This window comes from Bos indicus x Bos taurus, chromosome 4 (genome assembly GCF_003369695.1).
Source record: "Bos indicus x Bos taurus breed Angus x Brahman F1 hybrid chromosome 4, Bos_hybrid_MaternalHap_v2.0, whole genome shotgun sequence".
Lineage (NCBI taxonomy): Eukaryota > Metazoa > Chordata > Mammalia > Artiodactyla > Bovidae > Bos > Bos indicus x Bos taurus.
Genome location: NC_040079.1, coordinates 91272898 through 91288738, shown reverse-complemented (window position 1 = coordinate 91288738; position 15841 = coordinate 91272898). Strand labels below are relative to the sequence as shown.

General features: G+C 37.6%; 1 protein-coding gene and 1 long non-coding RNA gene across 6 annotated transcripts in view; both read right to left on the bottom strand.

Moving 5' to 3' along the window:
* Positions 1-6347: 6347 nt before the first annotated feature.
* LOC113891648 lies at positions 6348-10946 on the bottom strand. Its single transcript, XR_003510832.1, has 5 exons — positions 10394-10946; positions 9387-9588; positions 8657-8788; positions 8227-8396; positions 6348-6922 (listed from the first exon to the last, which is right to left on the bottom strand). It is a non-coding gene; the product is annotated as an uncharacterized LOC113891648 (long non-coding RNA).
* A 989-nt stretch (positions 10947-11935) lies between these two features.
* The window catches only part of TMEM196 (transmembrane protein 196), a 310176-nt gene continuing 306270 nt past the window's right edge, over positions 11936-15841 (bottom strand). For all 5 annotated transcript variants that reach the window (XM_027539969.1, XM_027539965.1, XM_027539967.1 and 2 more), the window contains one exon: positions 11936-14422. In XM_027539969.1, the coding sequence (XP_027395770.1) occupies positions 14416-14422 (7 nt within the window). In that variant the 3' untranslated portion in view covers positions 11936-14415. The remainder of the gene's footprint in view (positions 14423-15841) is intronic.

The following is a 15841-nucleotide window of genomic DNA, read 5'->3' as shown; positions in this document are numbered from 1 at the left end:
AAAGGGCTCTGTCCAGCTGTCATCCTTGGGCCTCTCTGGCCTCTCCAAACATCACATCAGCCCGAACACCTGTGGGACCCAAAGATGAAACGTCCCTCTATTCGGACATTTCTCTCAGTCCGTGCTTCCAAAACTACAGAGTTGCGTGTGGAAGCTTACTTTCATGGCCAAGAAGTTTAACCAGATCTCTGAAACACAAATATGACCATGACTTGCCTTATTTAAAGCCCCACACAGGCGCCTCGTTTTCCAGAGGATAACCCAAACTCCTTAATCTGGCTATTAAATTACCAAGCCATTTTATGATTTGCACCCAGCATTTTCATTACCCACTCCTCGCTTTACACACTCAGCTAGCCACACCCATGTTCAGTGACCCACTTTCAAACCACCTCGGCCTCTCCCGACTACCTCTCTCATCCTCCCCCTCCCCCCCCACTACCTCTCTCATCTCCCCCGCCCCCCCCCTTCCTCTCCTGCTCTTCAGTCTGATGCTGCTCCTTCTATCTGAGAATAGGGTAGCTTCTCTCATATGGGAAATTTCAGCTTAGATTTTACATTCATTTCCTCTGCATAGTTTTTTGTTTTTGTTGTGTTGCTAACCGCATGGACTGTAGCCCTTCAGGCTCCTCTCTCCATGGGATTTCCCAGGCAAGAATACTGGAGTGGGTTGCCATTCCCTTCTCCAGGGAATCTTCCCAACTTCCCAACCCAGGGATCCAACTGGAGTCGCCAACATTGGCAGGAGATTTCCTTAACCACTGAGCCACCAGGGAAACAGCAACACCCCACCCCACCCCACCCCCAATCCCCTGCATAGTTAACTACCACGCTATTTCTCTTCCCCACCTAAAGATAAGGTAGCTCTCCATCTTTGTAAATTACCGCCTTCTTGTTTTATGTTAATTTTATGTTAATTGCCTGGTCTTCCTCCTGTGCCTTCCACGGACCCCAGCTCACTAAGATTGGGACCCTGATATCAGTCTAGTTCACCACTGCAGCCCGTTATGACTCAAAAAAAAAAAAAAAAAAAAACCGAAAGAAAATTCATACTTTATTGGCAAGACAAGAAAAATTTAAACATAAGGATTTTGTCTGCTGGTCCCCCTCCCCTTTAGTGTGTATTGTGCCTGCACAGTAACCAGACCTCTTTAGGAGATAACCTTCCACCGCAATCCTGTAAGGGGCCACGATGACTCCCTACTCACTTTGAAAGCGCATATCTGGACTGTATAAACTGTCAATGCATCATTTGATGTATAACCCTTTGTCTCAAAAACGTATAGTATATAACTGTGCTTTGCCCTCAACAGGGAGACCACTCCTCATGTTGTGGAATCCAGAGTCGCAAAACACAGTGGAGTACAGTTTATTACGCCAGTGAGTCCAAGGGGAATCAGTTCCCAACAAGGACCCTGATGTTTCTGAGGGGCCCAGTTTTATACACCCCCACCCTGCCCACGTGATTTGTTACTTGTTAGCAACCTCTTTGTTGTATAGGACTGAGTTTTACAACAAGTAGGTGCTAGGAGAACAAACAATTAAGGTTAAAGAGAGGGGAACAATGATTATACATCAAAGGGGGATGTCTCCATGATGAATCTAACAGGGGCAGCCTGACCTCAACTACAATCTCCCTTTGCCATCTGCAGGGAAGGAAGTCTCCAGGAGACCTGGTTTTCACTAGCAAGTTTCCTCACTCCTGGGCAGGGTTCAGGCCCAGTTCACATCCTGTCTGTAAGACGCATGACACGATTCAGTATGGAGTCTCTCCTGCTTCCCTCTCATTGGCCCCAACACTCAGAGCTTTCCCCAGGTTTATAAACCTCAAATTGGCCTGAAAACAATTTTCCATTTCTTCCTTAGATTGACTATTAATTTCTTGTCGACACGATACATGAATGAATGTATAAATACATAAACGAATGATTAAAATAACAGGTGATGAAGAGCTTACAGTCTAAGTGATGAAATATGCATCTAATAGATGTTTATGCCTAGATCCTAAGTGCCAAGAGAAATGTATATCAATTAGTGGTATGAGTATAACACCCTCCCATGTGCCCTAGGTACTGTGAAAATGCCTAATCTCTCTATACCTGTTTTCCACTTGTAAAATCAGTGTACTATAGACATTATAGAAGGTTTAAATAAGGTAAATAAAAAGCGTTTTCTTTAGTACTTTTTAACTGACTCCAAATTTAGCATGAGATGAGAATGGGATAAAACTGCTCCCAAAGCCCAATGGTAAATATGTTACGTTTACAAATGATTACCTTGCCTTTACCTTGATTTTGCTGCAAAGCCCTGTAGCCTCTCAGTGTTAGACTCTGTAGTCCAGTATTCTCAACCTGGCAGAACCTTAAAATCCCCTGATGCCTAGGGGGCATTCCAGAGCAATTTGGTCAAAATCTATCTTTGAAGTGAAGATGTATCTAGATTGTCTGCAGATGATAAAACATGAATAAAAACAATTTTTCCAAACACAATTTAGTGAAACAATAACAATAACCAAAAACAAACAAACAAACAAAACAGTTGGACATCAGAACAATTAAGTTAAAACAAAACTTACCTGAAATCAACTAACTCAGGTAATGATTTTACACAAATGTAAAATATGAAGTAATTTTGTAACTCTTTGGATTTTTAAAGGCAATTTTCTTGTTTGACTTTGAAAACTTTTTAAGTTTTTAGTGCCTTACATCTGCTTTGACTGTTAGCCACTAACCACATGTGCCATGATTTCAAGGGATAAAAGAGTGATTCAGCCTGCATGTAAATGATGACCATCATGGAGTGACTTACCCAATACCCAGGGAAGAAAAAAAAAACAAGTACCATGAGATCCCTCCTGTTGTTGAAGATTTTGGTTATTACAGTTCAGTTCAGTTCAGTTGCTCAGTCGTGTCCGACTCTTTGCAACCCCATGAATCGCAGCACGCCAGGCTTCCCTGTCCATCACCAACTCCCTGAGTTCACCCAAACTCATGTGCATCCAGTCAGTGATGTCATCCAGCCATCTCATCCTCTGTCATCCCCTTCTCCTCCTGCCCCCAGTCCTTCCTAGCATCAGGGTCTTTTCCAATGAGTCAACTCTTCACATGAAGTGGCCAAAGTATTGGAGTTTCAGGCTCAGCATCAGTCCTTCCAATGAACACCCAGAACTGATCTCCTTTAGGATAGACTGGTTGGATCTCCTTGCAGTCCAAGGGACGCTCAAGAGTCTTCTCCAACACCACAGTTCAAAAGCATCAATTCTTCAGTGCTCAGCTTTCTTCACAGTCTAACTCTCACATCCGTATATGACCACTGGAAAAAACATAGCCTTGACTAGACAGACCTTTGTTGGCAAAGTAATGTCTCTGCTTTTTAATATGCTGTCTAGGTTGGTCATAACTTTCCTTCCAAAGAGTAAGCATCTTTTAATTTCATGGCTGAAATCACCATCTGCAGTGATTTTGGAGCCCCAAAAAATAAAGTCTGACACTGTTTCCACTGTTTCCCCATCTATTTCCCATGAAGTGATGGGACCGGATGCCATGATCTTCATTTTCTGAATGTTGAGCTTTAAGCCAACTTTTTCACTCTCCTCTTTCACTTTCGTCAAGAGGCTCTTTAGTGCCTCTTCACTTTCTGCCATAAGGGTTGTGTCATCTGCATATCTGAGGTTATTGATATTTCTTCTGGCAATCTTGATTCCAGCTTGTGCTTCTTCCAGCCCAATGTTTCTCATGATGCCCTCTGCATATAAATTAAATAAGCAGGGTGACAATATACAGCCTTGACTTACTCCTTTTCCTATTTGGAAGCAGTCTGTTGTTCCATGTCCAGTTCTAACTGTTGCTTCCTGACCTGCATACAGGTTTCTCAAGAGGCAGGTCAGGTAGTCTGGTATTCCCATCTCCTTCAGAATTTTCCACAGTTTATAGTGATCCACACAGCCAAAGGCTTTGGCATAGTCAATAAAGCAGAAATAGATGTTTTTCTGGAACTCTCTTGCTTTTTCGATGATCCAGTGGATGTTGGCAATTTGACCTCTGGTTCCTCTGCCTTTTCTAAAACCAGCTTGACCATCTGGAAGTTCACAGTTTACGTATTGCTGAAGCCTGTCTTGGAGAATTTTGAGCATTACTTTACTAGCGTGTGAGATGAATGCAACTGTGCAGTAGTTTGAGCATTCTTTGGTTATTAGAAGAAACCCTTTATTTTTAGATGTTTTAATATAGGGCAAGGTGAAAAGCCTGGGTGCTAAATGTTTCTTTCTTTTTTTAAAGGAAGTCAGACTGACTGCTTAGAATGTATTTCTTGAGTGAATGATTCACTTTACTAAGGAGACAGAAATGTTAATCAGTTAAGGACTCTAACTGAAGCATGACTTATTTCACAACTCATGTTTTGAATTACTAAAAATCCTCACTTTTCGTAGACACATGACCAATGCTGATAAAGGAAGAAATTGTGAGTCAGTAAAATGGGTTGCTTATTTTACTTATCCTCTGCCTGAAACCATCAAAGTGGTAAACACTACCATTTTAACAGACCTGGGAAGATGTCAAAGGGGCACTGGTCTTGGCCAAAGTATTGGGACTGGTAGTCTGGCAGAAAATAATTCAGGCAAAACGGCCTGGCTTGCAGGAGCCAGATGCCACAGTCGGGCTGTTTTAGATATCAGTCTTCGCTCTGAGACCTTTGACAACTTGTCTAGCTTTCGTAAACTTCAGCTTCATAATTTGTACTGTTCTGTTCGGTTCAGTCACTCAGTCATGTCCGACTCTTTGCATGAATTCCCATGAATTGCAGCACACCAGGCCTCCCTGTCCATCACCAACTCCTGGAGTTCACTCAAACTCAGGTCCATCGAGTTGGTGATGCCATCCAGCCATCTCATCCTGTGTTGTCCCCTTCTCCTCCTGCCCCCAATCCCTCCCAGCATCAGAGTCTTTTCCAATGAGTCAACTCGTTGCATGAGGTAGCCAAAGTTTTATACTGTAAAGGTACAGAAAGTTGTGCGGATTAAAGGAGATGACAGTGAAGCACAAAAAGTGTTTATACTAAGTGATTCTTTCTTGAGTCCTTGACTGACACTTCAGTTTAATATGCTTGATTCAGTTTCATTAAGATTGTAAAGTTGAACATGGGAGCAGAAGCTTATGATCTTTTTGAATGAATAGCAATGCAAAGCCCAGCACTAAAGAGGAAAATTTGGAAAAGATTATGACTAAAAACTGGAAAATGCCTTGGCTCCACTGATAGGAATACATATATATATATTATATATATATATAGGTGTTAGCATGATTAATTTCAGCTCCTCTTCAATTTACTGCCATTGTAAGCAATCTAATTACATAAACATTTGATTCAGGGTAAAGCAATTAAAGATTTAAATATATCCTCTTAAAATAAAAAATCTATTGATAAAATTCACTCTAGATATGAACTATGTATACTGAGATGACAAATTTATAATTTCACTTTGTTAATAGGAAAAATTAAAATAGTTTCAGTACAGACTAGCTGTTTGAAATAAATGTGTTCAATTTGTTAAACAGTTTTATTTTAGTTGTTCAGTAAATTGTGAAATACATTACTTTTAGGGAAAATATATGTATAAAGTCAGGCATAAAATTTACCTAATGGGTTTTGGAAAGGAAGATATAAAACCCCCAAATCTGAACACAATATATACCAACCATGCAAACTACTTGTAATTCACAAATGTGCCAGCAGATGTCAATCATGAGCTTTAAATTTATAAAGTTTTGCTTTAGCCCAAAGTACTGTAGGAATGGCAAAACCAAGGCAACTATTTATTGACAGCTGGTTTTTATGTGTAATCCTTCAATAAAGGATGTAAGGTCAAGTTTTGACTCTGAAAGCCCTTCCTACTGGCTTCTTAGATTGTTGAACTAACCAATCTACACTGTGCTTGCAGTGAAGAAAAAGAAATAAAGCACATTTCATTAATTTTTATTGAATATAATAGATTTTATATTTTGCAAGCTATAGCTATTACTGAAATATATAGAAATACAGTGACTCAAATACATCTGCCTAAAAGGTAAGACCTGACTGTTTTAATGAGGTTACATTTTATTGGTGGCCCTCAAAGTTAGGTCCCTGGCCCAGCAACAGCTCCATCCCCTGAGAGGTAGGTGTGCAGGTTCTTAGGCCGCATGCAGGCCTACGTAAAATCACAATTCTGGGATGAAGCCCAGGTGATCAAATACCTGCTGAAGTATGAGAAGCAAAGCCTCTAAAGCAGCTTGAAATACAGAAGAGAGGCTCTGAATCTATGACTTTTGTTCAGGTATAACTGATGTAAATACAGTAATAATCAACAATGTAGTTGATGATTTCTTTATTATTATTTAGTGCTCAAACACAGTATAGTTTTCCAAGCATTTCTTATACCAAAAGAACTTCAGGTTTATGTTCCCCTTTGCGTTATACTGAAAGGGATAACATTATGGTACATTTTGCATTACAACCTAATGAAACAAATACAAACTAAGTCAAGACAGGATTATTTCCAAGGAGTAAAGAACAATCTTCATGAAGGAAAATAATTTTCTACAAAACATGTATTATTCTTATTTGCATCAATACATGTGTATGTTCTATTTTCTCTAAGGCAAAGCCAAATTTTCCTGCAATTTTGTCCCTGAGATAAGAGTCATTTTAAATTAACAACAAATATACCCAGGCACAATTTTTTTTTAAAAAGAGAAGATATACAAAATTGTTTATTGGTGTGATAATTTTATCCTAAACACTACTATTACTACTATGTTTCAATTCTCTTACTATTTGAATTTTTATTAATTCAAAATTTCTCAAAGAATACATAAACTACCAGTTTCCATGAAGAATCAGCGTTTACTCAACTCCTTCAGTACAGAGACAACTTTTTTCTCATCTGTAATATATAAATACAGATATATTTATAGTTTTAATAAATAGACTATTTGTAAATCATATTAGGTGCTTATGAGGGTAATAAAAAGAGCAAAAATCATAAGTATTCATTGTATTTTCACTCTCTAGAAAATGTAATTATTTGTGTCTGACTTTTGTGGTAACAGATATAATAGTGTTGAAACATCCTGATCTTTATGCTTAATCTCCTGGCCATAGTTCAGATATTCTGACTATTATCTAGGGACATGTGTGTTAGAATTTCCTCTCTGTATACATGTGTGTAATATGTACGTGTGTATTTGTTTAAATGTGAACTTTAAAATATGGACTTGGATAAAATGATAAAATCAAGTCAATCTTTTAGCTTCACCTACCTGAGGTTGCAAGTATCTATCTAGGTATCTATCAGTGATTACCAGGAAGGCTAGATGAAACATTCTAGTTGAAAAGGATTGGCTTAAATAATTAACTCGGGGCATGCGTTTGTGCATGTGGGTGTACACGTGTAGCTGTGTGCACTGCTGACCACTGGGAAGAGGTTACAAAGGTATCAGAAAGGCTGGGTTACCTACTGAGGATTTGGTGCCTTCTTTCTGTAACTTACTATCCTTTGATGAAAAGGAGAGTCAGTACTTCTCTTAAGGCTCTATTTCCTTCTTAATTAGATGTTACCGTGACAGTTTCAACACCCCTCTTTCAAGGCTTTCAAATCTGAGGAATCTGGCCAATAAAATTAATCATGGTGACTGCAAGGGTGTCCATGGAAATTATCTACTTCCATCTGTCTTTAGCTCCCTGCAGAACATAAAGAAAACAGTTTCCCTTTCTGTTTTGTGAGTGGTACCTTAAAGCTGTAGTTTAATAAACCACTTGCTGGCTGCAGAGTTTGTGTAGGTGAGAACTTGCAGATCTTAGACATTAAATATATTCCAAAGAACATGGTGTGGAAGTTTGAGAGTGGAATGTAGATAAAATGAAATTTAAACACAGTGCATTTTAATGTAGAATATACTCTCAAGTCATTACCCAAAATGCATACTAACGGATCATATTCTCTACTTCCTCTTATGACTACAAGATGCTCTTGATACTTTTGTGCTCTTTGCAGATTATTAAAGTAGTGAATCTATCTTTATCCAGTGACAAAGTGGACTTTCCCACTTGTGGAAAAATGCAACAGTGTGCAGAATTTACAAGGGAATACAGTACATAAAAGCCACATTTGTCAGTAAAATAAAACTCTGAAACTCCAAAATTCACACTGAAATGGGTATTTTCAGGTGAGGAGGATAAAGGACTTACTGAAAGCAACTCTCTCCCCTTGTGTCTCACTTTGCTTTGACATTGCTTGTTGTGATTCCTATTGTCATGCACCATATTGGCTTTAGAATGATACTTGCTGATAGTGTTAGCTCTGCTTGAATAAAACTTCTTGATATTTTTTGGTGCAGATGAGTAGGCCAAACTAGAGACTGAAAAAGAAAAAGAAAGTACAAGAAATGAACAGAACTAACATATAAAAGCAGACTTTTGTTCATTTTCAAATTCGTTTTCCTTATAGACTACTGGTCCAATGCCCTTACGAAGCTTGGGGATGGTGGGGCGGAGCAGAAATGATCTCGCCTTGGTTTCTCACTTGCACCTAGCTCCCTGCCTGTCTCCGATGACCACCTAGATTTTTCAACCTTTTTACATTCAAGGTATAGAGAACTCAAGCTTTCCCTTTATTTACCTGAGATCCTTCCTCTGAATTCCTGTTTTCAGTTTGAGCACATGCTTGTTTGCCAGGAACCTAGTTTGTTGAAGGCCTGTTTGCTGAGAGTGAAGTCAAAGCTTGACAACCAGAGAGAGAAAGTCTCGAGGCCTAGGGCAGGAGCCAGAAACTGAAATCACCACAGCACCACAGAGCAGATACTTGGATCGAAGCAGCAGAACAAGTCAAGGGGAGTGGTTCATATGGGGTGGACTTGTGGTTTGGATTTTAGACCTCAGTGTATATAAGTTGCATGATTTGGTTGAATGACTACGATTCATGGGTATAGCCAGATATGACCTCACCTTTCAGGTGAAATATTGATGTCTTCCCACCTTTTCCTTATTTTAAATAGAATAAATACTGCTAGGACGATAGAGGAATATTCACATTTATAGACAATGGACAGTATAATAGCACTTCAGAAATGCTGCAGCACCACAGGTTTTACTCACAGACAGCAATATGCTAACATCGCCTATTAGGACTTGAAAACTTTCCTGCAATTTGTTGTAGTATAAAGGACACAGCGCCTTTCTTTCATTCTTTTCTATTTTTCTCAGATATTTATGTGAAAGTATGAATATACCTAGGACAGAAAAAAGACATGTCCCAATCATAAAAGACGTTGGGATGGTGATGGGGGCAGGGGACCTCTAGCAGCCTGGAGCACTTCGAGTTCATTGAAGGGAACAAGATTCAGTGTTACCTCTTTCCTTGGCTGACTGACCATTACGGACAGAGTGAGGGACAGCGTTGGCTGATCCAGCCAGCCACAGAGGAAACTGTGGTTCTTCTTTCCTGGGCAGCAAGCTTGGAGGCCCCAAGGGATTTCTTCCAGCCCCAGCTCCAGATGTTGTTGAAGGACGATTGAGGTCCTCTGTCTTAGTGAGTAGGTGGGGACAAATATCCTGATGGATTAATAAGAATAAAATAATCAACAAGAGACAATGCAAATTTGACAAGATTTGGGGTTTTTCTGTGAAGCTCCCAGAGTCTCTCTAGCAATTTTTAGTAACACAATACATTTTGGCTTCGGGGGGCAGGATTTGCAGCACCTTGTGTGGCAAAAGAAGCAGAGTCTTTGGATGTTAAGGTAGGAAAACCTTTGAAATCACTAAGTCTTCAACTCATGAAAAGGAAAGTGAAAAATGTTCCTAGTTTTAAAGATTCCTAATTAAATGAATGTGACCTACCTATAATTAGTTGATGCAGATAATTCTAAACTATTAAAATAGTGCAACACATTTTTTTAGATCTAGAATTTGACTTTTCACAATATATTTCTTGGGAAATACATCCCTAATAAGAGATTATGTATTCAGTAGATAATTTTCCTGGCAAAAAAGAGTTTTAAAAAATACTTTACTAGGCATCCACATTTCCAGCAATTTCTGAATTAGTTTCCTCTGCTATGAGTAACTGACAACCTGTGATTTATGGACTTGGAATAATTGAATTTCTTGGCTGTCAGATATTTTGAGTAAGAAATATTACATATGTTTCCAGAAAAATGATTTAAGGGAGAAAAAGAGTGAAGTGATGCCAAGTTCTGAAACTGTATTTGGAAACTGTGTTCTAACCAAATGGTACTTAAGATGCTCTCTCTAAGTTTCTGAAATGTGTTCGCTAAATAATGTTTGAAAATGCAGTTCTAATCATGCTGCTTTCCAGCGAAGTCAATGAAAACAGTGGAGAGCAACTTATTGTTCTCACCTTCTCAAGCCCAAGAAATGCAGAATTTGTCAGTGATGCATGGTGAGGAGCTGAGTCAATTTCTTCAAGAACAGGAGTTACACAATATTTTATCTGTCAAATATAAAATATTGACTGATTTAGTGGCATCATTGCACAAACAGATTTTTTTAAAATGTTACATCTCTACCACAACTTCTCAACTTGACTATGTGTGTGACTTACACTGGAGTCTGTATGTAGCTGTTCAGCACTTGGACCGTGACTAGCTCAACTGAGAAAATGAATATTTGATTCTGTTTTAACTAATTTATATTTAAATTTAAATACTCATGTGGATAGGATTGTGGCTACTGTATCAGATAACACAGTAGACCTTAGAACAGTGCATTTATGACCCTGAGCAATTCAAGTCTACACTTGTGGGTAGCACTAACATTGGTTGCTTGGGATCATATTCATGGTGTTCCTCAGTGGTTCTAAATTAAGGGGTAATACTTCCCTAATTTGGGGCTTCCCTGGTGGCTCAGAGGGTAAAGCGTCTGCCTGCAATGCAGGAGACCCAGGTTCGATCCCTGGGTTGGAAAGACCCCCTGGAGAAGGCAATGGCAACCCATTCCAGTATTCTTGCTTGCAAAATCCATGGACTGAGGAGCCTGGTAGGCTACAGACCATTGTGTCACAAAGAGTCAGACACGACTGAGCGACTTCACTTTCACTTCCCTAATTTAGAGAGGTGTAAATTTGTTAGGCTATTTTTTATTGTTACAACTGAAGTGTCCTCCTGGGTGGTGGCCCAAGATGCTTAATGGCTTGAAATGTATAGCACAGTCTGCACCATGAATTACTGCTGCTGCTGCTGCTAAGTCGCTTCAGTCGTGTCTGACTCTGTGCGACCCCATAGACGGCAGCCCACCAGGCTTGCCCGTCCCTGGGATTCTCCAGGCAAGAACACTGGAGTGGGTGGCCATTTCCTTCTCCAATGCATGAAAGTGAAAAGTGAAAGTGAAGACGCTCAGTCGTGTCTGACTCTTAGCGACCCCTTGGACCGCAGCCCACCATGCTGCTCCATCCATGGGATTGTCCAGGCAAGAGCACTGGAGTGGGGTGCCATTGCCTTCTCCGACAATGAATTACTGTCCACCCCAAATGCCAGTAGGAACCAATGTGACAAATCCAAATAGGTCAGCCAATTCTCTGAATATTTCAGCTGAAGGATTCATTTGTGAGATCTGCAATTTCAGTGCTATCTATAGTTAATTCTATCTCCTATGATCTGTATCTTATTTCCTCCTGCCTCCTCAAGGTTCTTTTATCATGCTCATTTTGTTCTGTATCCTCAACCACTTCCTGTTTATATTTGAACATACTTTAATCTTTCCAAATTATGTCAACTAGGAAAAACTAAATACCATTTCTTATTTCACGTCCTCTAGCTGGGACTCTGCCTCATTCACAGCATCCTGTCCCCTGCCAGTCTGAGAACTGTACATTTATTCATCTAGCTATAGGGAGAAGGGACTATTTCTTGTATTGTGATGGAAAGAATGTTCACACCATATGTAAGTTTCAAAACACACCATTTATTACACAGACAAATCAATAGAGTTTTCATACCATGTTCCACTTCTAAACAACTATATATATGTATGTGTAGAGACACACACATATGCTGAAAAATTTTAAACAGAGTTCACTTCTTTTATGCTTATAATTACTGGACCTTTTAGTATCTAGTCTCCATGGCACACTACCATATTAGTGTCACATTTTTCTTTTCTAATTTAGTATCACATTACTTTTTCCCAAGGGTAGGCTCATACTAAAACTGTAATGTAGTCACTTAAAATATTCTAGTTCAAAGTTTTTTGAAAATTTAGTTTTCAAATACTTGACAAATATCTTCCTAACTTCCCCTACTTACCTCAAAAAGAATCACTGCACATCCCAAATAAATGATTCTAAATAACTGAGTCCTGAAAATGCTGGGCTAGATATTAAAATAATTAAAGATCTATCTATACTTGGTTAAATACATTGTAGATTACTTGGATAACTGTGATGATGGCATCTCTTCTTAACTCTATGTCAAAGCAGTCATGTGCCTGCTTTTGTCCTTTATGGGTGATTTCTTTATTATTTCAAAAGGCATTAAAACATCTTACTGATATATTATAACTCTGTATTGTGCAAACATGTCTACAAAGAAATGCCACCTAAAATGAGAGTTGGTAGTTATTCTTTCAGTACAAAACTACATCCTTGCATAAATTCAGCAGAACTGTATATACACAAAATACCTGTATTATATAATTCAGATTTTCAGTGTTTAAAAATCATTCATAATTATGGCATCAAATAAACAGAAATGAATTGCCACAAGTTATATTCTCATAAATATTTTCAAAGACCATGCTGTTTTCTCTCCGATATATAGTATCATAGGTTAGTATTTTAACATTCCTTTATGGAAGTGAAGGACTGAATCTAGCTATTTAAACATAAGCCTATCCTTTGGCTTCCTTCTACAGAGATCTCTTTCAGGTTCTTTGGGTATAGGCATTCTTGAGAATGATCTGTCTGTATTTTTCCATGTGAATTGTAAAACAAAACAAAAATCCTAAATTAAATTCTAACAAAGCTAACTGTAACTTCATCTTTTGGGCATACATCATCTGTCCTTTTATATAACTTTAATTGGGCTATAATGTATTTGAAATATAAGTGTTGTAATTGCAAGTAATTCTATCTGTATTTAGAAACATGGAAGTATCTGAATTAAAACTGTTATGTTTATAAATCAATAATAATTGTCCTTTTATATAATTTTAATTGGGCTATAATGTATTTGAAATATAAGTGTCGTAATTGCAAGTAATTCTATCTATATTTATAAACATGGAAGTATCTGAATTAAATTATGTTTATAAATCAATACTATTTGTTCTTACATAAATACCAAAATAATAGATTGCCAAATATTTAAGCAGTTTGTCTTGATACTATTCAGACCACTCCACCCCATAAATTTCAGCCACAGTGATATTTACACATAACAGACATAATGAAAGAAATAAAACTAAGAAAATTTAGTAGAAATTAAATGTGACTCTGTGGGCAGAGAAAAGTCTTGAAAAACCACTTTCCCATTTCTATGGGAATAGAATCTTGATAATACTCCCACAGTATCACAATTTCTTTTCTACTACATATTTACATCCATGAATGTTATAAATATGAGCTATATAATATTTTCTATATTTACAAATATACACATACACACAAAGATACTTTATTCTTAGGCTCATTCACGAACATGCATGTCAATCTGCACAGTATAATCAAAAGTTACTTCTTTTCCTTAAGTGATATTCATTTATAACTCTCTGTTCTTTTGTGCAAAAATACCATACAGATTAGTATTCTCTCTCTCTCTAAAAAAAAACCCTCTTTTTATGTTTTGTGTTTTGTTAATTTACAAGAAAATTATGAAACATAGTTCATTCATAAATTGAAAGTAATTACAATGTTTTTACAACAAGGCATTGCTGAGGTTTTAAATTGTGGCATTCTTTGAAGCCATCGTCTTTCAGAACAAAGACATTGGTAAGTTATTGTTATTTCTTGATATTTATACTTTTTAATTACTTATATGAAATATGTCATTACAAATCTAACATTCATGCTAGTCAAATAGTGTTTGTGTAGAATATGAATCTTTCTATTTTATCTATTTTTTCTTTCCTGGAAAGTCTTTTATAGAATGGTCTGGAAAGTTGATTGAAATTACTGTATTAGAATATTTCTGGAAAGTTTTTCACCAGTAAGAAAAAAAAAAAGCTGAAGAAATAAAGTGAGGCAAAATTGAAGAAGAATTTCAGCGAGTACTCAGGAGAGAGAACAGCAAATGCAAGAACTATTTTAACTTATCTCCTAGTCCTTTGGTTTTTCTTTGCCTCATGAAAAATGTTCAGTTCTTTAAAATATTGATTATATTCTTCCATTAAATATCAGCTGTGGTCCTCCATTGCTCATGTTGTCTGTCATTTCCTGTTAGGAAAATAAAATTAATTAAAATTCACTTTCAGAATAAGACATTAATTAGGTTAATTGGTTTACAAAACAGAAATTTCAAGCCATTGAAAAACTTGCTGAGTTTGGGGGGAGGACAAGGATTAATATTGCTGAGTTTGAGAAAATGAAATCTCAAGCCATCTTGGAACCCATGAAAATGCTCAAGTGACAGTCTCTTAGACCAAAGTCTTCTACCCACAACAAGAATTTAATCTCTCCCCAGTCCCCTCAGTCTCCCCTAACATTCTTCATCTCTGTTTTGGAAAGACCTCGCCTAGAAAAAAGATGCTTAAATACCCAAGATGTTCCGAGGTATAGGTTTGTCTGTTGAGCATATCAACAAAATGGCAACAGATGCTAGGGGTTACCTTTACGGTGTAGAAAACTCTGTGGCCTTTTCTGAAGAACTGAGAAAGGCAACAAATGGACTGCCTGTCTGTAACTGAGCAACCCTACTAATTCACAGCAGGACACACTGCTTTCCTGGCATTGTCACTCATACCCTAAAAAAACAAACTGTAAAAGCTCTTAACATGTTTTTTAAGAGATCAATTACTCAATAGTTAAAAAGGAAAGCTACATGAGGAGGCAACAGAAATTTTAGTAAAAAGGATGAACTTACTCAAGTTTCATTTGTGATTTTAGAAAATATGTTGAGAAAAATTCAGATGCTTTGAATTCATACGTTTTGTTGAACATTAAACTCTTCCCTATACAATGAAAGGTAATAAGGAGATGTGAGGCCCATTCACACTTATAATGGTTAGTGGATCATATAAATAGCATTTAGGCAGAACTATCTAAAAATAGATGAAAACATCATTCCACTCTTGAACAAACCTATTTGCAAAAGTGCTGTAGCAAAGACTCCAGTGGAAAGAGGTTTTCTCAATGATCTCAAGCCTATCAGGTATGTCTAATGTCTGTCTGGGTGAAATAAAAAAAAAAAAGAAAAAAGAAAGTAATGTGTTTGCTTTTGTAAACTTTAGAAATTCTTCCAAATCTTTATTTCAAAAATGAAAAGATATCTATGCCTCATTTTTATTCCCTTTTTGAAAATTCAGTACAGGAGAGAGAAAATAAAGATGTTTACTTCTTGTCTTTGGCGGTTCTGGAAGTTGCTTAGGAGAGTCAGGGAGGGACTGGAAGGTAGAAATTGGTTTGGTTTTGGAACTATGCTTTTGAAAACTTTGGTGTCTTTTAGAACAGGAGGTAGCGTGTCATCCAAAAAAATTCTGAGAAAGAAGACAATATACAAAGAAGACCCTTCCTCTCCTCACATCAAATCCATCCCCATGCAAAGTGCCTGGCCCCTTACAGGCCACAGGGGTCGTCTTAATATGTCTTAATACATACATTATGTGTACCCTGATTTAGTGCTGAGGAATTGCCTGA